Source organism: Tiliqua scincoides, chromosome 1, assembly GCF_035046505.1.
Source record: "Tiliqua scincoides isolate rTilSci1 chromosome 1, rTilSci1.hap2, whole genome shotgun sequence".
Lineage (NCBI taxonomy): Eukaryota > Metazoa > Chordata > Lepidosauria > Squamata > Scincidae > Tiliqua > Tiliqua scincoides.
In genome coordinates, this window is record NC_089821.1 from 122,405,489 (window position 1) to 122,429,143 (window position 23,655).

The 23,655-nt window shown below is 42.2% G+C and overlaps 1 protein-coding gene and 1 pseudogene across 1 annotated transcript; one reads left to right on the forward strand and one right to left on the reverse strand.

Annotated features, from left to right (window-relative positions):
* Window positions 1-425: 425 nt before the first annotated feature.
* Window positions 426-22,677, reverse strand: TMEM237 (transmembrane protein 237). Its single transcript, XM_066621857.1, has 13 exons — window positions 22,280-22,677; window positions 19,673-19,704; window positions 16,371-16,427; window positions 16,027-16,053; window positions 13,973-14,086; window positions 12,494-12,587; window positions 10,978-11,132; window positions 9,537-9,660; window positions 6,800-6,991; window positions 5,063-5,136; window positions 3,909-4,002; window positions 2,551-2,672; window positions 426-1,494 (listed from the first exon to the last, which is right to left on the reverse strand). The coding sequence occupies exons 1-13, from the start codon at window positions 22,675-22,677 to the stop codon at window positions 1,427-1,429; spliced, it is 1,551 nt and encodes a 516-aa protein (XP_066477954.1). The 3' UTR covers window positions 426-1,426.
* On the forward strand, window positions 10,571-10,690 carry LOC136637111 (5S ribosomal RNA; annotated as a pseudogene).
* Window positions 22,678-23,655: the final 978 nt, after the last annotated feature.

Consider the following 23,655-nt stretch of genomic DNA (forward strand, 5'->3'; position numbering starts at 1 on the left):
CACATTTGTAGAGACATTTTACTAACTGTTTACCCAAGAGTTCTTTATTCTACTGAAACAATCCTCTCTTGTGCAATCTTGTGCAATCCTCTCTTGGTCTCCTGAAGCAATCCTCTCTTGTGCTGGAATAGGCGGGCCAGGAGGCCTGTGCTGTATCCAGCACAAGATTGGGACTAGAATCGGCTCTGCCAGAGGCAAGGGGAAACTCTTCCCCTTCCCCCCAGGCAAGCCACTACAGTCCCAATTAGTCTCCTTGGAGCCTGAGGAGAACGGAGCAGCTTTAAGCTGCTCCACGCTGCTCAGGGAACGGGGTTGGGATCCAGCATAATTGCTAGGTCCCAGCCCCACCTCCTGCTCCACACCTGCCCACCCACCCACCCCCTCCCCCCAGCCCCAGAACATCTCCTTCCCTCCTCCTCCCTTCCCTCTGCAGGCCCCTGTATTGGTTGAGCTCAGCCAACACAGCCTTCCTTCTCCATGTCAACACACAGGCTGGATGTAGCCTGGCATGCATCCCTGCGTCGACCCAGCTGACTCCTGAGGAGATGCAAATGTGCGCCCTAAATGGATTTAAAACCATCTTTTAAATTCTGATTTAACTTTTTTAGGACAAGTTGGCACACTAGCATAGTTTGCGATATGTTGAACAGACTTAGTTTTAAAATTTTCTGTAATAGGAAATTTTGTTTTAATTTAAAAAGAATATTTAACCAACAGCACTGTTTGACTTTCTGTATTATTAGTAGTGTGATGCCAATGATGGGGCAGGATCTGAGTTGCAACTTTCTTATATAGGGGTGGTGGTGGTATTTAATCCTTTTGAGTTCTGGCAAAAATTGTGCCCCTTAAACTATTAGCCTGGAAGCAATCTTGCACTGGCACTAATGGAGACCCCTACCTGGGGTTAACAGCAGCTTTGAGGGCATGGCTTTTCACGGGACCACAGAACACCGTGATCCTGATTGGTGCTTCTGCAAGTATTTACACTTTAAAAAATCAGCATGTAAAGCCAAATGACACATTTAACATAACATGTAGTTTGTCCCTCAGTTAATTATGTGGCAATTAGCAAAACATAACTACCAAAACGGATGATTTACAGCATATAATATTAAAGGTGATTATATGCTACAAAGGACACTCTTCTGTTGCTTTGACTTTCCTGTCATATGTCTTCTTCCTGTTAAATATTGGTAGTGATTTTAGTAAAACTAAACACTTGCATACCAAACACCAGGTTTATAAAGGAAAATACTTTTAGATTATCCTACTATTAAAAAATTGGAAAATTTAAAAATAGTATAATTTTAATATTCATGCAAAATAAGCATACAATGTAAAAAATACATTTTAAATAAAAAGTATTTACATATACAAATGTATAAGGCTAAGACATCATAACTAGAATTTGAAGAGGTTTCCCCTACTATGAAGAAACTTTGATTTCTTTATCGAGGGGAGGATATTCTTCCACTCCAGTATTGAACATTAGTTCTGTAAGACAAAGGACACGGAATGTGAAAATATAGCAGAAAGCATACAATATTGGGGTCCAGTCCTTTCCAACTTTCCACTGTGGATGCAGTTGTGCCAACAGGACATGCACTGCATCCTGTGGTGGTGGGGTAGTCATGGAGGCCACCTCGAAATAAGGGTATATTTGTTTCCTTTCCTTGGGGATGCATCGTGGTTGTATTGGCACTGGAAAGTTGGATAGGATTGGGCCCTTAGTGAATGATAAATGTGAGAGTCCTTTACACTTTTTGGTACATCACTCTAAATATATCTAATAGCATTTTGTCAGTCTCTCACAGTGCAGTTTTATACATGTTTATTCAGAAGCAAATCCTGAAAGTGAGACTTACTCTCCAATAAGTGTGTATAGGACTGCAGCCTTATGAGTAAGTGAAATACGGTGGGTGGGGACAGAAAAGGCCTTTCTGACTGCAGTGCCTAGATAGTGAAATGCTCTTCCCAAAGAGGATCATTTGTTCATCTCACTCTTGTCTTTCCAGCATGAGGTTGCTTGGCTTTTTAGGAAAGCTCTTGGGTTCTTTTAATGGTAAGTGTGGAATTAATTTTCTGTTGTTGTGCTTCTTTTCATTTTTTATTTTGCCATCTATTGATTGATATTTTTAATTCTGTCACAGCAGGCTGTCTTTCCCATGGAAAGGCAAGGTAGAAAAATTTAGCAAACATGCATAAAATCATGAAATAAAATCCCCACAGTGAGATGCAGAGCTCCCACCTCTTCTTTTCACCCCCAAAATGAAACTACGTTTTATTATAGTTTTAACTACAATGCCACTACAACAGTCTTCTCAGTTTCTCTCTACTACTCAGCACTTCCGGCTTGCTGTTTCTCTCTTCTTTAGAACTTGCGATCTACCCAACTATTATGACCACAGCCACTTTCTCACTGCTCCTTGATCTCATACTTTATTGTAAAGAATGAACCATTCGCCAATCAGCTAATCTACAAGGCAGATGAACATGGCTATGAATAGGTTTCTCTCCCCTGCCCCGCCACCCCCCTTTCCCACCATGTACCTTCACTGTGATCTAGCAGGGGCTGGTAGGACAAAAAGAGCCAAGAAATCCCAACAAGTAGAGCTATCACTAGATTCACCACTATCCAGGGCTGAAGAATCTGTTCTTCTGCACCTGAAGTCCTGAAAAGAAACACACAAGTACTCCTGGGTGTCAACAAGACGTGACAGTTCTATGGTTTATGTAGAATATATTCTGTTGAAAGAAGGGGAAGGGGGTACAATTTTAAGAGCAAAAGGGGCTGAAGCATCCCTGTGCCCACTATTTACCTCCCTGCAATCCCTTTCTTTAAGTACTTGTGACCCAGCCAAGCCCACTTCCAACACTGGATGAGAAGAAAAAACACTTGGGGAGAGAAGTTACAGAAAGGTAAGCCACAGGTGATGGGAAACATTTTGGACCCCTCACCAAGATATCCCTTCTGCTGTTAACATCCTCCCTCTTCCTGCACGATTGGGACAGTTCGATGAAATGCTGCTGTACATCTAATGAGACCCTTAGTGAAACTTTCATTGCTGCATGTAACTTCTTAAAAAAAAAAGTCAGTTGTACCTGTCACCTAGTAGGTAGGCTGTTGCTTAGAAATAGAATACTGTTTTGATTTCTTTAGCTTTATAGCCCACTTTATCACTAAAAAAGAGCCTTAAAGGATGTCCTTTTTTGATATTACTCGTATGAGCCTGAGGAAGATGTGCTCATTCCAATCAACTGAGATTTAGACCATCATGTTAACATAATACTGTTAACACTGACTATGTTAGCACTGTATCCACCCATTACTAAAAACACTAAAAGTCTTGCGTTGCTGGCAGATTCACTAATGCAACAAGGTGCAAGATCATCACACTGTACCCCTTCATGATCGCTACAACAAAATACGTCGATGTTCGGTTCAACTGTTGTGCTGGAATTTGACAGACATGATGGTGATCCTAGTTAATTTATACAAGTAGCTTATTCATCACTATATTTACAATTTTCATTTGAATTTGGATAGTTTTCAATCACCAAAATCTTCTAACAGAATAACACTACGTATAAATCTGGAAGACCAATATTGGTCTACCACAAACCCTTATGGTTACATGAAGTAACCAACTTCCTTGATCTTCCTTTTTTCAGTAAGAGCAACAGAAAAGCCACAGAAATAAAATTTGAAGGAGCCAGCTGTCAGTTTTGGTTCAATCTAAGAGAACAGTATCTTCAGTCCCCAGCAAATAACCAATAGCAAACCAAGCGGCTTTGAGAGGGCTTTACTTTACAGTGCATCACATTACAAAACAACAAGGATTTAAATATTAATTAAACCAAACATACATCAAGTTGTTGATCTTTAAAAATAAAAGAAAAATTCCTACCAAAGGCTGCCATTCTCTGTAGGTGGCGTATAGAGGTTGATTCTGTCACTTGTCATCTGCTGGCTCAGAGACAAGACAAGAGCAGCAAAATACACTGAAAACAATGAAATCAATTACATTTACCAATTTTTCAGAAGCACAGCATCTCAAAGCTGGTTCAAATGCTTATCTAATCCATTGTTTTATGAAATCAGCCAGTCCTCCCTCAGGCTGGTGCACTCCCAATCCTCTCTCCTCTACAAGAGAGCAAACACTTCTTTTACTTCATAACAGAACGAAAAAGGATAATATCTAAACAGCAGCAGGAAGAAAGAGGGAAGCAAATACCAACAGTATGTGAGATTTATTGCAGAGATATAATCTCTATATGCCTAGTGGTTTTCAGTGATGATCCTTCATCTGGGGTACAAATAGATTTCCTTCTGTAGTACAGATTTCTATGGAATGGGGAGCTTCAAACCACAATTTTCAAGTTAATATGCAACACATTACTGAGGTTTATCGGAGAATTTTCCTCCAAAACACAAGGTCAAGAGGAAAGTGTACAAGCTTCTGGGAGACCAACATTGACCGTAATCTATTCTACACCGTGATTTAGATGACTGAACACTGAAATGATTACCTAATACTGCGGTCTTCCAAATCTTGCTTTTACCATTCAAACTTCCCTCTTCTGCATGATAAAAATATCCTGAAGACTATCATCCACCACTGTTATATGTTCTGTGTAAAGACAGATACCTGCTGCTATTTTTGTTCTATTTAATATTTCTTACCTACTCAGAACTGTGAGCTATCAATTCTCAAAGATATTTCAATCAAGGTTATCTTTGAAATAAATCCGCATTATAGCTTCTTGGCTCCCTAACATTATTTGTAGCTGAGAGGCCAGCATGACCTCCAGAGGGCCTGGCACAGCCCCCAAGTGAGTCCTTGCAGCGCTGTGACCCTAGTCCCCATGGATTTCATTCGCCATGAATTTCGGTATCCACAGTGGGTCATGGAACCTATACTTGCTGATACTGAGGGCCCACTGTACTTTAAACTAAAAAGATATGAGAAGAGTTCTCTTTAAAGTTAGCAATAAAGATGTAACCCATGTAACATACCCAACCAGTTTTCTCAAACTTAATTATCAAATTGTGCTGTCTTACTGAAAGAGGCAATTGCTGCTGGATCCAGAGTTAGGAAGCCCCGCACTGCTACTGATGTTTTAGCCAAGTCAATCCTAAATAATGGATATAAAAACAGATCATTTAGTGCTGTATGACACCAAGTGAATCAATGCAGTATAGCATCTCCTGCTAACTGCATAAAGAGGTACTTTTTACAGTGTTGCTTTCTTATATTGAACCGGTGGAGAACTATTGTCCCCATTCATCCAAGTGTAGCATCTTCTCCAGTGGCTGTGTGCCAGTGTCTCCACTTTTTTTTTTTTTTAAAGATTGTGAGATTCTCTGGGTTAGGGAAACAAGTTCTCATTTTGTTTAGAAAACAGTTACGTGAATATTTTTGTTGAAAAGTGATATATAAATATTCTTCATAATAATATATTTTATTCAGACAGAAGGCAATTCATTTCCCAATGAAGCAAAGGGTACATTTTTATTTACTGTAATGGAATGAGACTGAACCTTACACTCTTGATACTATGAGTTGGTGTGCTATAAAATAAGTGGCACTATGTCTGCTTATCAGCCTATTGCAGGGCTTTTTAAACTGGGGTGTTGCGACGCCCCAGCCTGTGGGCCCTGGCCTCTGCCCCCTTAAGGGGCAGGGGCAGCCAGGAGGCAAGGAGGAGGCAGTGGCGCAATCCCCAGGATTGCACCGCTCAGGGGGGCTGCAGGGGCTTGGGTGCACTTACCAGAGTCTCCTGCAGCCTTCCAGGGGTGTGGGGAGCCCTGCGCGTGTTTCTGCAGGGCTCCCCGATGATTCAGAAGTGAAAGTGGAGCGATCGCACTCCGCTTCCGCTAAATCAGAACTGGAACACAATCGCTCCACTTTCACTTTTGCAGCTTTGGGGAGCCCTGCAGACACTCGCACAGGGCTCCCCGCACCCCTGGGAGGCTGAAGGAGGCTCTGGTAAGTACAGCCGAGCCCCTGCAGCCCCCTGAGTGATGACATCCTGGGGATTGCGCCGCTGCCTTCCCCCCAACCCCACTGCCTCCCCCCCCCGCCCCTGCAAGGACTTACAATGGTTTTCAAACTCCCTGAGAGTTTGAAAACCGCTGGCCTATTGCATTGCTCTATGCTAGTGTCATGAGCTTAGCCAAATATCACACCAGTGCAGAAACATAGTAGTATGATAGCACAAACAGCCACTATTGTGACAGCAGAACATGGCATCACTCAAAGCTATTGCAGAGTTAGGAAACAGAAACTGGACTGGAGGTCAGTCCACATATATGATTCCTAAAGGTCACCACACTGCCAGATATGAAAGGTAATTCGTAGTGCAGTGTCACAGTTACACCTCTCTACATGATTAGGCCCTGAGTCCTTTTTGCATTTACAGGTGGGATCTCAGTATCCAATGATTTGGCATCTACTAATTTGCCTTACCACTGATACTGGAGTCCACCTTTAAATGCCTTGTAGCAAGGAAAAAAGCATCAAAACCCGATTTCCTACCTTCGCGCTGTTAAATAATTATAATTACATTCCAGTGAATTCTATTATTTACCCTGTCTAGTGGCTGAGTGAGGAATAGTGTTTATACCAATGCATTCTGGGATGAGCAAGAAGCCTGGAAGTGGTTCTTTAAAGCTATTTTTCACTGATTTGTTATCCACTGATTTTTTTTTTTTAATCCACTGGGGGTTCTAGTGGGCGATTTTAGAAGAAACCATAAACACAAATGTAAGGCTAGAGAAATGCATCAAAAACCATACCTGTCAAAGGCTGAAACTGTGCTAATTGTAAGCAGAAGGTACAGGAGACATTGAGCAGGATATGCCAAAGTCTTGTATTGCTGAAGTAAGTTAGAGACAGTTGACAGCTGGTTTCCTGCCAGAACATAAATCACTATGATGTTCCAGACAGCATAGCCGGCAAGGAAGCCATGCGTAAACAGTCCAATCACCCTAAAAGGAATTTTAAAATATTAGACAACGTCAAACCTTTTACAAACCGTTTAAAGTTAAATGGTCAGGGTGTCTCAGATTCAAAAGGAAAAAATACATATTACCTTTTTATTAGTTCACTACTTTAACCAAAAATGCATCTTCTTCCAATTTAGTTTTTCAACATATTTCTACTATACACTATCAACTTTTGTACCTAAGCAGCAAGCTTTTTCATCAATCTTTATAGTACCTGTGTGCTAAATTTAAATAGAAAAAGTCAACTGAAAGTCAATGGAAGTCCCCCCCATTTCAAAAGAGTAGTGGGGTGCGCACATATGATTAGAATCTGTTAAGGGATCATCCCCGGGCCTGCAGGTAATTTGCAGGCTGGATAGTATCAGGCCCTGAAGCCTTGGCCTGACTAAACAGAGCATCATGGGAAAGGCTGATGCAACACCAGGCAGAGGCAGTCACCTGGTGTGTCACCCCATGGGCCATCAGAGTGACTCAGCACTTTCTAGCTCACTCTGATTGGCTGTAGCAAGTATATACACCAGCCAGGGCAAGCTGGATCGTGGGAGAAGCGAGGTGGATTTGGTGCCGAAGGCTACATCAGTGTGATCCGTGAATTGTGTGCTATCTGGACTGTTTGCTGTACATATTGTACATAGTAAAGGGACGTTTGGTGGAGGACATCTGCCGTGTGTCGTCTTTGTTCCCAGGAGCGTCTACGCTCTGGCCTTGAGAGATAGGCAGACTGCGCTGCCGGCCAGCTGCCTGCTGCTGAAACCAGCACGCAACGGAATCAAATTTGTGATGGGGGCAAACTCAAGAGATAAAGATGAAAGAAATGACCATTTTTCTATTTTTTATTTTGCCCATTACTTTCAGTTAATGTTAACATGCAATGAATGCATGAATTTTTTTGCATGGAATTTGTATTCACTGTATACACACATAAATGTTTACTTACGCATGGCATATTCGTATATGGACATATTTTAAGTACAAATATTATAATGTGTGAAATTATCCTAAATACCTCATTTAAGACATTTTCACCAGTCTAGAAAAAAGCAATCTAGGTTGCATAGTACAGGCATAACCTAATTATCCACAGATTTTTCACCCATGGTTTTATCTCAACGCAATGAGAAGGGCCCTTTAAATAAAAGGAAAAAAAGTTGTTTAACAATAGCCTCATTAATTTGAGATAGGGCAGCCGGCTAACAATCCATCAATCAGTCTCTCTCCAGGTGCTTAGAAAGGCTTCACTCTGAGCCAGCGACCCCTTCCCTCTCCCTGTGCTCTGGGAAGGAAGGCAAAGCGATTATCTTCCTTTTACATGCTCTGGGGGAAGGGAGGGGTCGCTTGCCTTGGAGTGAAGCTGTTAGCTATCTGCCTAATGACTCTGTCTTACATCACAAATGTAAACAAGGCTGTTTTTAAATCGCCTAGCAAAGGGATTTCTTTAAAAAATGGATTTGCTTTAATGCAATTTTTGCCATCCATGTAAGTTCTGGGAATGGAACCCTCATGAACAACGAGACTCAAGCTGTACAATCATTTTGTTTACCCTAGAGCAGAAAACATTTACACAGGAATAGCCTGAATAAACAGTAAACTGTTCAATGTAAGCAATTTCTGTTACGCTTGCAATTGTGACTGATTTTATGATTGTGCATATGTTAAGAGAATGGATTGAACTTCCAGCGCAAGCTTCAAACTGCCATATCTCACTGTAAGCCTGAGTGTGTAACTTCCAGCACTCACAAACATCACAAACACACACAGGAGGGGTGGTCCGAAGGTTGAGCTGCCTGCTTGAAGCTAAATGTGAGCAGCTCGATTATGACTGGAAGGGAGCAACTACACTGGAAGTTGCTGACAAGTTGTCATAACTCTCTGTGAGAGAGTGAGAAGTTGCTGGTGTGCTGTGGTAAGAGGGTGGAATGGAATGCTGAGAAGCCAGTCGGTAAGAGCGATAACAACTTGAGATCCTGCCTGGTGTGATTTGTAGCTATCTGTAGAAGCTTAAAAGCATGTGCTGTGCAGCTAGGGAGCTGACCACACCATGGAAGGGAAACATCTGAAGACTGAAAGGTTCTATATATGAATAGAACAATATTGTAGACCCTTAATGGTTCTAGGACAGCCTCCCTATGTAAACTGCCTTGAAAAAATCAGATGATGAGAAAGGTAGTATAAAAACACAGAAATAAAAATAAAAGTTAGACCTAGCCAAACCCTATCACCGAAATCACTATCTTGCTGTTATGGTGGCCAAGAACTTGCTCTGGTACTGCAAGTGTTAAATGCTGCTTCCTCACAGCTCTTGGACAAGGCCAGGGAATTAAGCAGCAAACACCTCCCAATCTGGATTATGCAGCAACAGCTAACTGATTATGTTAAAACAATTTGAATGTCAGGGTGTGTGTGTGTGTGTGTGTGTGTGTGTGTAACCAATTGCAATTTCAGGAGCAGGAATCACTGAGAAATTTCATTCACCCAAACCACATGCCCATTTTTAAATTGTGCTATCCAAAAAGGTCTAATCTCATACCTAAAACCACGATGAACTGAGAGTGCTACATCTTTTGTGGTCCAAGAAGCCTTCATATCCATGAATACATCAATGTTTTCAGTGGTTTTAATCAAATCACTGCGGTCAGCTGCCTGAAAACGCCCTTAGAAGAGAAATACGAATTGAACCAATTGTAGAGAGAACCAGTGCAACTAGCCCCAAACTTTCAGCAAGCATGCTGTATTATAAGCCACTAAATATTTCCAGGTGCTGAAGACCAGAAGGGATTATAAAGAACTCCAGAAGGTTCTCCAAACTAGGAGAATGGGCAGCAAAATGGCAGATACACGTTAATGTTAGAAAGTGTAATATGATGCACATTGGGGCAAGAAATCAAAACTTCACATATAAGCTGATGGGTTCTGAGCTATCTTGAATGGATCAGGAGAGAGATCTTAGGTGGTGGTGCTGGTGGACAGCCCAATGGAAGTGTTGACCCAGTGTGCAGCAGCTGTGAAGAAGGCCAATGCCATGCTTGGAATAATAAAAAGGCAATTAGAATAAAATAGCCATTGTCCTAATTATGCCATTTTGCTAATTGACAGTAAGGCCACATGTGAAGAATTGTGTCCAGTTCTGGACTCCACACCTCAAAAAGGAGATAGTGGAAATGGAAAAGGTGCAGAAGAGAGCGACCAAAATGTTGACTGGGTTGGGGTACCTCCCTTAAAAGGATACAATGTTTGGGGCTCTTCAGTCTAGAAAGGAGTTACCTGAGGGGGGAAATTATTTTCCCTTCCATACAACACCAGAATCAAGGGACATCCACTAAGATTGACTGTTGGGAGAATAGATAAAAGGAAATATTTCTTTATCCGGCATGTAATTAATCTGTGGAACTCCTTGCCAAGGGACCTTGTGATTGTACCTGTCCTAGAAGCCTTTGAAAGGGGAATGGACAAATTTATGGAGGAAAAGTCCATTGCAGGTCTTTTCCTCCATAAATCCATAATGGTCTTTTCCTCCATAAACAAGTCACAATGACTACATGTTATCTCCAGGTTTTATCAGTAGGCAGCAGCAACTGTTACCCTGTACATGCCCAATCTTGTCTGATCTCGGAAGCTAAGCAGGGTCAGGCCTGGTTAGTACTTGGATGGGAGACCGCCTGGGAATACCGGGTGCTGTAGGCTTATACCATAGTCTTTCGAGACTGAAGGTTGCCAACCAACCTATCAGTAGCCTCTCTCTGAGTGCCAAGTGCAGGGGCGTGGCAACAGGAAACAGGTATCTTGTCTTGTGTGCTCCCAGAAGCATCTGGTGGGCTACTGAGAGATACAGGAAGCTGGACAAGATGGGTTCTTGACTTGATCTAGCAAGGCTCTTCTTATGCTTAACCTTTTGTCATGGAGCCAACTGAAAAGCATAATCTACACAGCACAACAATTCCTTCAATAAAAGAAAACCAGAGATTACTTACTATTCTTTTCAACAAACACCTTACTAATAGGTTGGCTAACACCAGTTGGAACAGAAAATACAGGATGATGGTCTGAGCTTTTTAGTTGTTCATCTTCAATTATATCCTCTTCCTCCACACCTAATTCATTGGAACTTTCTGCTGGCCGAGTTTTCCTATCATAAAAAAGAAAAAAAGGACAGTGATTTTCCCCTTCAGACTAAGGGCATATCTTCACCATATGTTTGTACTGGAGTCAGCAGGTATGTGCTGAAGTTTACCATCTGAGCTGAAGCACTGACACTGGTGCATGCACCTCTAAACCAGGAGATCTTGGGAATCATCCACTGTGTTAAAGCACACAAACTGCAGCTCACTTAAGAACAAAATTTCCCCATTTAAACTAGTCATGCTATAAAGAACATGGAGGTGAAAACCCCAGGACTGAAAACCCTAGTAAATACATCTGTTTTCCTTAGGTTCAAAAGATTAGGGTTGTGGAGATGGGAAGTACTTCTCAATCTGTTGAAATAGACAAGTCTACACTTCAGTGCTAGGCATTCTCTGGTTTTTGCCATTGGGTTGGGGTCCCAGGGGGGAGGGGATTGCGCATGCTGCTTCTCAGGATGAACACAATGGCAAGGACAAGACTGGCCGGGTCCACACCATTGGTCAAGGATCGGTGCAGCTGCAGACAGTTTGCCACTATTTTTAGTTGTTCTGAGGCACTGGGAGCACAGCAGAGGAGTAAGTACCACTACTAGTAAGTTGTTTTAAAAAACTCTTTTATCTCTAGCAGTGGCTGAATCATGGCAATCACATCACTGCCTTCATCCCGCCAGCACTTAGCTCCAGTTTCCAAACTCCTGGAGAGTTTGAGAACCACTGCTGTAAGCCCTCCCCTCCATTTTCTCAAAAGCAAGGCTGCAAGTAAGTAAGTAAAGTGTGAGTCTCCTTGAGTGCCCTCAAACTTGAGGGCACGCAAAGGAAAGATACAAATATTTTAAATAAATCCTTGTGTCAGACTTTCATACACAATAATATCATTTTTTTTAAAAATGAGTCTACATTTGTGTTTTCTGGTTTGGATTCACAGGTTTCTAATCCTCAAATAAACAGTGGTAAATTCTAGAAGTACTTCAAGAGAAAGCGTGACATAGTGGCTACAGAACTAAGCTGTGAACTACTTATCCCCAATTTAAAATTTTTGCTGTGCTATGAGCTCATTAACCATTTCTGCCCAGCCCATAGGTGTACACATTTGGTCCCTGTTGTGTATATGCAATGTTAGGCAGAAATGGTTTAAGTTACATTCTTTCAATTTAAGCCCCCTTTGCAATGTTAAGATAGCAATATATTATGCAGAACTACTTTAAGGATAACTGAAAGACTGTACATGGTGTTTTGAACAATCAAAGTGCAATTTAAATTATGTAAATTTTGAATGTAACGGAAGTCTATCATATGCTATAATGTCAAATACGTAGTTTGCCATTATGAAATAATTTGAGAAAAATATCTAATTGAAAGTTCTCACTTTACTCTTTTTCGCTGTTTACGAATTGCTGTTTCTTCTGCTGCCTCAGGATCCACACCATCTCCATTCTGTTCAGGGAAAGAGGTCTCAGATTCTGAAGATTTAAAATGTAACAGACAATAAGCTGTGTTGCAAGCCAGCCAAAAGAAACAAAGCACAAGGAAACATTGTGTCATTTGGGGGGGGGGGAGAAGAGATGCGGATGGGGGGAGAGACAATACTTTTCTGGAATTCAAACATCAGATCATTTATAATCCAACTCCAAATATTATATATACTTGATATGAATTTCATAACACAAACAAAGCTTTACAATTTGTTTCTTGACTATGGTAAACAAATGATTCATCAGTATAGCATGAACACTGTAAGCACACTGAAAAAGAATGTTCACATGACCAATAATTTATTTATATTGGTAGCTTGTATGGGGAACATGGCAGAGCGTTTCCATCAGCAAAGGTGTTAAAGACTAAAGGACATATAAAAAGGATATCTAAAAGATTAAGGTGCTATTCTTCTAGTATATCAGCAGTAGCTGATATAATATCCTCAAGCAGAAAAACTATTACATACACACATAGTCCAATAGACAACCAGGATGGTGCAATGGTTCAAGAGCTGGACTTAGACCTGGAAGATTCAGATCCCTGCTCAGTCAAGAATCTTCCTCGGTGATCTAGAGCTAGTCACAGTCTCTCATAGGGTCCTTATGAGGACAAAAGGAGGAGAGGAACTATTGAAGGAAATAATCAGGGGACGTACCCACGTGACAAAGGCCAGTGAGCACACTCACCCCCTCGGGGCACACTCTGGGGTGATGCCTGGGTCACAAGGCAGACTGGGTGATGCCTGAGTTTGGAAGCAGACTGGGTAAACAGGCTGAATCCACAAAGTGCCAAATCCCTTGAGGAACTTGCATTGTTCCCCAACTGACTAGGCTAGAATGTAGCTGAGGAACAGGGTTTACCTAATGGACTTTGTACTGGGCAGAGAGGGAGGTTAATAAAGGAAGGCGAGGAGGCTGGCTGTGTGTGTGAGTGCAACTCCCTTGTGTGAGCTCACTCTCCCTGAAGCTTGCCAGTCTGCCTTGCTCCCTTCATGAACCCTAAACATGTGAGTGTGTCTTGATTGCTTCATTGCTTCAAACTATGTACATCATCCTTCGCTCCTTTGAGGAAGGGCAGTATCAAAATGTGAAAAATGAATGAATAGCCTCAATTCTCTTTGGCTGTGTAAGCATGCACGTATTTATCACATGTGTCCCAGTCTTCCTCAATGGAACTCAGTGTAGCATTTTAGCTTCACAATACTCCTTCGAGCTATGTTAGAGGAGCAACAGTGGCTTTCCAAAAGCCAACATCAGAGCATTACACCAATATCAGGATTTGGATTTCTCACTTCAAACTCATCAATCTTCTACCAAGCCACATGGATTCATATTCTTTGCCTGAATCACATTCTGCAATTCTCATCTACCTGGTGGTACCCTCTTTTTCTTCCGTTTCCTCTGAGGTGGAGGAACCTGTGCCTCATCCTGTACCTCAGGTGTCAGAGGCTCACTGCTTTCAGATGGTCGGCGAACAATGCCATCTAAAAAACAAAAGCAAAGTGTTAACTTCAGACCTCACTATAACAATACTTCCTTGTTGCTGACAAACTTATTTCCAATTATTAATTATCCAAATGGTTTATGGAAATATTTCTGGGTAACATGTATAGGTGATACCTAAACTAAGGGTCTGACCACTTAAAACACATAAGGAGAACAAATGGTAACTGATACAAAGAAATAATATGCATATACTGGATTCAGGAAGTCGAAGCAAGTGTAAGATTTATTTTCTTTTCCAACCACTGCTCTTTGCATTGCATTCAAAAATGTACTCAAAGCTCCTGCAATTTCAGAGGCAGCTTGTTCAGAATGCCGCCCCCCCAAGTAAGTCCACTGCATGTGTGAGAACTCACTACAACTTCCATCTGATAAACCTATGCAAATATAAAACATGAATTCGGGAACATGATAAACTGTAGCTAATGTGAAAGTGACTGGAGTTGTACGATGCATTGGAAATAGGTTTAGGGACATCAAATAATTCATTGTGCATATTATGTGTGAAACACTCTACAGACGTCTTATGTGAAAAGCTGGATGAGGTTTGAATAATGCTAAAGCGAAGGAATTTTGCAGGTGAGATCATCAAAATAAATGAAAACTACACATTACATTGCAAAGGCATGTGATGTTAGCCCAATAGCCCTTTTCCTGTAATAAATGGTTCCCTGGAGGGGCATTTTGAATTAGAGAATGCTTATGTTTCCCCTGCCAGCCATTTTTATTCTGAAACTTAACTTCATTGCAGCTGCTTTCCCCTCACCAGTATCTGTTAGCCTCAAAAATATGGGCTGGAAACCCCATGGATAGAGGTGTTCAAAAATGGTGTTATCTATTTTACTCAAAAGTAAACCGATTTGGTAACTTCTTAGGCTGCAATCTTCTCACCAGAAACAAATACCTCTACTTATAGGGAGAAAATAAGCTGAAGAGATTGGGTGTTTGAGAAGGACGTACTGCTGGCAGGACAAGGGTTTTAAGTACTTTCTTTTTCCTGTTTCTTTGCTGCTGCAAAGTATCCCCTCTAAAGTGCACTTTGCAATGGAGTAAGGACTATTTCAGGGGTGTCAAACATAAGACCTGGGGGCCGGATGCAGCCTGCAGAAGTTTTTTATCTGGCCCTCAGGCTCTCAGCTGCTGAGCCATGCTGAGGTGTTACTGCTGAAAGGGAAGGTCGCTTGAAAATTGAGCTCTCCCATATCGTGAATATGATCAAAATACGAGATATATTTTTATATATTTTCGTATATATTTTCATATATATTTCGTATATATTTTCTCTTCTATCATTTGCGGCTACTGAGTTCCCAAGTGAGAAAAAGTGCTTATTTTTTGTCATGACCTGTTTAATGACATCACTTCCTGCCTAATGACATCACTTTTGACCCTCAGCAGACATTATGAATGCTATTTGGCCCTCTGTATGAAATGAGTTTGACATCCCTGGGCTATTTGATTAAGATCACACCCAACCACAGTGTGCTATGTAGCATGATCTTGAGAATGGGTACAATGATGTACCGATTTAAAAATAAAGCTAATTCAAAACACATTTGGTATAAAATCAATGAAGCAACTTGAAGAAGAAGAGAGGTTACATTCAATACCAAACTCAATGTGAATAAAGTTTACCACCAGTATTTAGTTCTGGTCTGAAAGAGGGTAACATGCATATTTGAAAGGCATGTTAGTATACATGTTAGTAACAATCCTTATTTTCTGTTAGTCAGTCAACTATGTTTTGCTCTTCAGTGACACCGTGAACCAGTTCTGATGGGAAACCATAGTTTCCTGCTATGAGAATAAGCAAGCATTAACTTCAGGTTTACAGGCTCTCCTATCCCTCTCTTCCTCCTCTTCTGCACACAACTGAAAGCATACACTTTATAACAAAACATTTCCTGTGCATATGACTCACTGTCTAGCTCCAAGCAATTGAGATGCTCTGAAAGGACAAAAATAAAAGTAAAATAAAACAGTAATCAAGCAATAATTTCATTGTTCTATCAGCACCTAGAGCATTACACAGCAACTGGGAAATGACAAGATTATGAGGCAGAAATTCCATATAGTTGTGTACAGAAGCTGGGATTGAACACATATATAAACACACTTGAGGCAAAAAATAATCCAGGCTAACTAGTGGGGCTGTTCTTATGTTCTTACATGTAAGTAAGTATGTTAAGGCATGTGTATTGCAAATTCAAGTACTGTAGACGCTCTTATTCAGCATTTCCTGGGTTGTTCCATTGAACCTCTTACCCAATGAATTTTTTCCCTTGGGCTTTTTTCTTTTTGTGCGACCAAGAGGAATTTCATCTAGAGCAAAGGAAAACAAGGAACACCATAAGTACTATGAATAAATTCTCTGTTGCCAACAACTAAGCCTCCAAATAGATTGGGATAAAAATCTAAACAAACAGAACAGGGGACTGCTTCCAACAACATGGTGCTGTGGGTCATCAAGTAAAGCAGAGGTTCCCAAACTGGGGCGTTGCAACACCTTAGCCAGAGAAATTCTATCACTGCACCCTTAAGGGGTGAGGCAATGGAGAATGCAGCAACTTGATCCCCAGAATCATATTGCTGCCAGGGGCAAAAGGGTTGTTTTTGTATTTATCAGAGGCAGTGCCAGTGTCCTGGGGGTTGTGGTGGATGCCTCTGCAGGGCTGCCCAAGCCTTGGAATGTCTAAAAACAGCAATCACCACCCACTTCCAGTTTCACAATGCAAACTGGAATTGGGTCGTGATAGTTATTTTTAGACATTCCAAGCCCTGTGGAGGCATCCATGAGGACCCTGAACCCCCCATGAGGCTGATGCTGCCTCTGGTAATTACAACTTCCCCTTCGCCCCAGCAATGGCACAATCCTGGCAAAAGAGTTTGGAAACCACTGCAGTAAAGCCTTACATTTTTATTTGAAAGCTGTGTGCCAGACCATCCCAGTCTAATCTTTTTGCTTAGAGCAGCGGTTTTCAACCTAGTGTGCCGCGAGGCAGTCTCAGGTGTGCCAGAGTACGTAGGCAGCAGCCACGCGCGGGAGAAGCGCCTGCTTTGACGCTCACACTGCAGCAGCAAAAAAGGAGCAGCCATGGCTGCTTTGCATCTCCCGCTGCTGAGCAAGAGGAAGGCTGCAACCCGATCCTCATTTACCTGGAAGTAAGCCCCATTGACTATTATGGGGCTTACTTCTGAGTTGACATGCATAGGATTGGGTATCAAGTCCCTTGTCTGCCCTGCATGCTGATTGGGCAACCAGAAAAGCCTGGAGGAGGTCTGGGCGGAGTGAGAACGAGGGAGCCAGGAGCAGGCAAGGCAAGCAAGCGAGTCTGGTGAGGCCGCCAGCCTAAGAATGGGCTGGCTGAGGGTCCTTTTAAGTCCCTTTTCCTTGCCACAGTTGCCTGCAGCTCCCCAAAGTGACCCTCCCTGCCTTGCCTTTGCCTTTTAGAGGAGGGGCATTGGGCCACAATCCTACCCCCACTTTCCTGGGAGTAAGCCCCATTGACTATAATGGGTTCACTTCTGAGTAGACATACCTGAGCTGGGCTGGGCTCTCAAGTTCCTCTCCTAGCCCCACTTTCCTGGGAGTAAGCCCCATTGACCATAATGGGACTTACTTCTGAGTAGACATGCCTAGGAGAGGGCTTTTGGTTGCACTCTTTTTTTCTCAAATACACAAGCAGGCAATTGGCACTTCTCTCTCCTCCCCCCCCAACCCACCTCCTCCAACAGGCACATTATTATTATTATTATTATTATTATTATTAACAGTATTTATATACCGCTTTTCAACTAAAAGTTCACAAAGCGGTTTACAGAGAAAAATCAAACAACTAGTGGCTCCCTGTCCCAAAAGGGCTCACAATCTAAAAAGATGCAAAAGAACACCAGCAGACAGTCACTAGAAAAGACACTGCTGGGGTGAGGTGGGCCAATTATTCTCCCCCTGCTATAAAGAGGAGCACCCACTTGAAAGTGTGCCTCTTTCCTCCCCTTATCTCATAATTCCAGTTAGCACCTCTCCTACTATCCCTCCCCTCACCTTCCAAAGGTCCAGAATCACTTGCCTCACATTCTCCCCCCATTGCCTGCTCCTGTATTACAGAAAAAAGTGTGACCAAGAGCCCGGCAGGTATCTTCTCCCATTTTTGGCCATCATCATACACAAATAAGAAACTGTAACATAGGGAGTGGCCCTAAGGTTTTGTGCAGAAATGCAGTGTCTGGCAGCTGAAAGAAGTGGGCCTCTTAGTCATGTCCTCTTACCCTTAATTTTATAAAAGGGAGGAGGGATTATCAATCAGTAGCAGAGAGAAATGAAAAACCAAAAGACTGTTGTAAGTATGGTAGCTTCTGTAAGGGCATTCAAACTTATGATGGTTTATGGTGGCTATGTTCAGACGAAATAGGAAATCATTATATTCTTGCTATGAGAACAAGCCTTGGTTCATTGTGGGCTTGTATGCTCCCCCTTCTCTCCTCTTACAGGCAAAAGAGAGAAAAAGCTTCTGCTTTCATTTTAAGGAAAAGCTGCAATTCTACATCACGTATGAAGAACTCAAGGTACAGCAGTTGGATAACTAGAATTAGGACAAGCCAAGATATCAAACTGTAGTTTAATATCCTGGTTTGTTCCAATTCCAGTTTCTTATACCACAGCTCCCCAAGACCATACAAAAAGACAGAACTGTGATTTGTTCTTAAAATGAAAACAGAAAAATTCATCTTCTCCTCTTGTGTGCTGAGGAAGCAAAGAAAATCTTGGGGACTGAGAAATTGCCTCAAGAAATAACCACAAAGGGTCTCTTAGTATTTATTTGTATTGGCCAATAACTTCAGCTAAACGTAATGACAAAAAGTATCCAGACCAGCTTATTACATTTCTTTACTTAATTCCAGAAACAAAACTCATACATTCACTGTTAGAGACTTCAACAGGAGCATTGACACAGGGTCTACCTCTCTGCATGGGAGTGCCACAAGCTGCAAAATTTATGAAAAACATTTTTAGCCAATATGATTATGGATAAGTGTTTAAAGGTGAAGGCATTCTCTTCAAACTCACCAGAACAGGGGTGGTATCAAGAGACAAAAGGTTGATAAAAGTACATTTAAGCCCTAACTAGATGAAACTTTTAATGGCTTGCCTAGTGTGGTCCCTACAACCATTATGGTTTTGAAAATGTGTACAACAAATACCACTATACAAACAATTATACAATTAGCAATTTATTCAAGCTAAATAAAAGGTTGCCAGTAGTAAAAAATTGAAATAAAGCATTATTATTATTATTTTTCATAATTAAAAGGCTATTTAATAAGCTGACTCACCTTGCTTTCCACTTCAGAGCAAAGGTTTTTCCAATCAAGGCGAAAAAGGTTAGAAAGAAAAATTTGAAAAAGCATTAGTTTTGGAATAGGAGACAGCCCAGAAATGCTAAAATTCACCCACATAAAGACACAGCTTTAATATCTACATAACAAGGAGCTGAGAAACGCCTGAACAGATAGGCTCCCATGTTTCCCTGGCCTGAGAGTTCTCCCAGAGAATCAATTAATCTCACCTTGGAACTGGTGGAAGAACTCGGGGTGGGCACTGAAACGAAAAAACAATATTTATATATCTTATCTCAGAATATTAAAGTTCATTTATACAAAAGCTGTACCTTGGGCTACAATCTTAAGCACATTTATCTGAATGTAAGCCGCACTGAACACAGTGGGACAGTTCTGAATAGGCATGCATAGGATTACACTATTGGTTTATTACTGATAGCCTCTTCTTTATACAGGTTCAATGGTTTTATATGCAGTATGAGTGTAATTGATGAAGTAATATGATTTCTTAAAGATTTTCACAATCTAGGAATCATACATTTAATTAAATGAAAGTATACAGAAGCACTATATTAACTGGGAGATACTATGCAGTAAAACCAAAATGCATGAAATAGGTAAATTCAGTGGCCCTTTCACAAGATATGCAATATTTTAAAATATAATAAGTAGTGTGACATAAGAGTGTTTTGTTTTTTACATACATTTTGGTGCTACAGCATAGCATCTTCCAGTTAGTAAATTTAAAATCAATAAAGTGCATCTTATATATCTGATAAGCAACCTCACTAGTAGAAAATTAGGAACCACATTTTGTATTGCATAAGTGAATCAAATGCAAAATGGTTCCCAAAATCTTTATCTCAGTTACAAAATCACAAACATATATAACAACTGAGAATAGGACTTACCACTTGCTTCTTCCCCATGTCATTTAAAGTCTGACTTTGTGTGACATAAAATCCTCTCTACTTACAATGACCTGTGTTAATTCTGTACTAAAAATACACTTCCAATACCCAGGATTAGCTGGAAGAGAACCTTTCCTCCACCTGATTTAAGGCTGCTTTTATTAATGTCCACTTTTGTTACTGCCAAAGGAACAGATTCTTAATGCAACCAGCTCCTTCAAGTTCAAAAGCATGATTGCATGTCACAAAACAATAGACAATGCTCACCTCAGTGAAATTTGTCAAAATAATTGTGGCAGAACTGAAGTTTGAGGCTATGCTCTGATTTTTGGCTCAAAAAATTCTTACCTTTTGTTTCATTTCTATATTAAATTTAATGACAGGATTCCACTGCAATGCATTTATTAGCAAGTTTTATAAACAAGTAAATAGGTCCTCAAATTACTCTGACAGCACAAGTGCAACTGAAAACAGAGAGGCTTACAGAAAGGCTCTTGGTGCTGCTGCTCAAGGGAATTATAGCCGTACTGTTTGCAACTACTTCTTAGCAGTATCCTTTGTAGACAGAGGTAGACATTAAAGGTCCAGTTTGACAGGTACTAAAATGCACAACTTGCCCTGATCAGGATTTAGGTTTGATATAAGTAGTGGTCAAATCTATACAACTGTGACTTTATCACATTATTTCAACTACTAGTATGGGCATGTTTAACAAGTGACCGCCATTATGCAGATGCTGCTTTGTGCCAGGTCCTGGGGCTCCTGTTACTGTGCAATAAGTTTATACACATGCAGTTCACATGAACTAGTCTATTTTCACCATAATGCTGCAAATGTTTTATGGGCCCCTTCTAACATTACTCAAGTGACACAGGAGCTGCCACAACCTGGCTCCCTCACAAGACATCAAGAAAATGAAACAAGCATGTTCTTGTGGAAAAGGCTGCACACTTGATTACTTCCTGCACCAGTTTTGTGCCAGTTCATGGAAGGATCAATGCTTTCTGATGTAGAAAGCAGCTGCATTTGTAGTGGCACTGAAAAAAAAAGAGCCAGATTTCCATGGACTGCGCATGATCCGCTTGACACATTGTGAGCCCAGTCCTATGCATGTCTACTCAGAAGTCTCATTATGGTCAATGGGACTTACTCCAAAATAAGTGTATAGGATTGTAGCCTGTGACAACTGCCACATAGAACAATGCACACAATCTTCCATGGAGCAATTATTAACTCATTTTTGCCAAGCCCACAGGTGTACACATTTAGTCCCTGTTGCATATATGCAACGTTGGGCAGAAATGGCTTTAATGTGCACAGTGACCCATAGGTTAGAGTCAAATATTCATGTATCAAGAGGAGACCACCATAGTCTCAGCCTATATGCTCTTGACCCAACCCCAAGCACACAACTAATAAACCACACATGGGAAAAACAAAACAGCTACCAGTTGCAATGGGGGGGGGGGAGTACTGTAAACAACAGCATAAGTAAAATAATGCAAAAGAAATCCACGTGGTTCGTAATACAATTACTTAGGAAAACACCTAACAACGAGGAGTGCCAGAGGAGCAACCACGTTCCTATGTTTCAGTTAAAACAAGGTGTTGCAGTACCTTAGCCTATAACACATATTTCCTCAACCTCTCAGGTGTGGCACCTGAGAAGCTGAGGTGCCCTCAGGTGCCCATTTTCCTCAGGTGCCACAGCCTCTCAGGTGCTACACAACGTTCTATTTCCCAGTTCTAGAACGCTCGGGGCGCACAACTCGGACTGCGCTCTTCCTTCCCAGGGGAGGAGACTGCCTACAAGGCAGGCAGGCTGGCAAGAGCCAGCAGCAGCAGCGCCACCCCCAACAGAAGCGCCTCTCCTCCTCCTTCTCGGGGAAGGCAAGCAACCAAACGCCGCCGCCTGTCCCTCACCGGGCGGACGTTTTGCATCCCGCTCTCCCTCCCTGAGCGGAGCTCGCTCCTACTGAGAGCCGCCGGAACGGGCGCCCCCAGGCCGAGCCCGGTCTCCAAGACGCTGCCGTTGCAGACGCCGAGGAAGGAGGCGGCTTGGCAGAGAAGCCATTTCCGGGCGAGCCTGAAGCTCCCGACGACTCCCCCTGTCGGGCTGGGGAAGGGAGAGGAGTCGCTTGTCCCTGGCCCAGGCGTCTGAACGACCAACGCGTTTCTGCGGGTGGCCTCTGCCTCAGCCCCACGTGTGGATGGAGAGGGACTCCTCCTGGCTGCAGCTCAGCGCACAGGCTGCAGTCCTTGGGCTTACCTGGGAGTAAGTCCCAGCGAACAAAGGCCAAAAGGTAACCATCATAGGGCATGCATAGCTATGGGGTCTGTCCCTGGCACATGGGGGGGGGGAGAAATAAATTCCACCACACTCAGAAGCACTTGAGGAGCTCTAAGGTTGCCAGTGGAAGATACAGGGACAGATCCTTAAAAGGATTTCCATCCATTAGCTGAGGTGATGCGGGTTGCAGCAGCAGCTTGAGGGGAGGAGAGGGTGACAGATTTGGGGAGCCTGCACCCCCGGTCTGCACCCCCCACCATCTCCCTCCAGCCTGCCACAGATGCAACCTACACACTGCACCTGCTCCACAACAGGCTGTTATAGATGAAAGCATACCTGACATGGAAGTGGAGCCATCCCCACCCCTGCTACTCTGCTGTCTTAGCCAACTCTCAGAGGTACTGTATACAAATCCAAGTTTATTTTTGTGAGCTGCCCTGGTGCTGCCCCCCCCAGGTGGGGTAGAATACGTTTTTCTTAAATTCTTACCCCAGGTGGGGTAGAATACGTTTGCTCAGGAGCCAGCAACCCATCTGTGTCTTTCTTTCAGGACCCCTCTCATTTTTGAAGCTGTTAGTAAAGGTGTTCACTTTAAGAACATAAGAACAGCCCCACTGGATCAGGCCATAGGCCCATCTAGTTCAGCTTCCTGTATCTCACAGCAGCCCAACAAATGCCCCAGGGAGCACACAAGACAACAAGAGACCTCATCCTGCTGCCCTCCCTTGCATTGGCATTCTGACATAGCCCATTTCTAAAATCAGGAGGTTGCGCATACACATAATGGCTTGTAACCCGTAATGGATTTTTCCTCCAGAAACTTGTCCAATCCTCTTTTAAAGGCATCCAGGCCAGATGCCATCACCACATCCTGTGGCAAGGAGTTCCACAGACCAACCACATGCCAAGTAAAGAAATATTTTCTTTAGTCTGTCCTAACTCTCCCAACACTCAATTTTAATGGATGTCCCCTGGTTCTGGTGTTATGTGAGAATGTAAAGAGCATCTC

What these genes read in the sequence shown, in the direction of transcription:
- TMEM237 (XM_066621857.1), bottom strand. Translation starts at nt 22,677, where the DNA reads ATGCCCTATGATGGTTACCTTTTGGCCTTTGTTCGCTGGGACTTACTC. An exon ending in AGCAGCAATTGCCTCTTTCA is followed by an intron (nt 4,003 to 5,062) that starts GTAAGACAGCAC and finishes CATTGTTTTCAG; the next exon opens with TGTATTTTGCTGCTCTTGTC. An exon ending in ACAGAGAATGGCAGCCTTTG is followed by an intron (nt 2,673 to 3,908) that starts GTAGGAATTTTT and finishes GTTTCTTTTCAG; the next exon opens with GACTTCAGGTGCAGAAGAAC.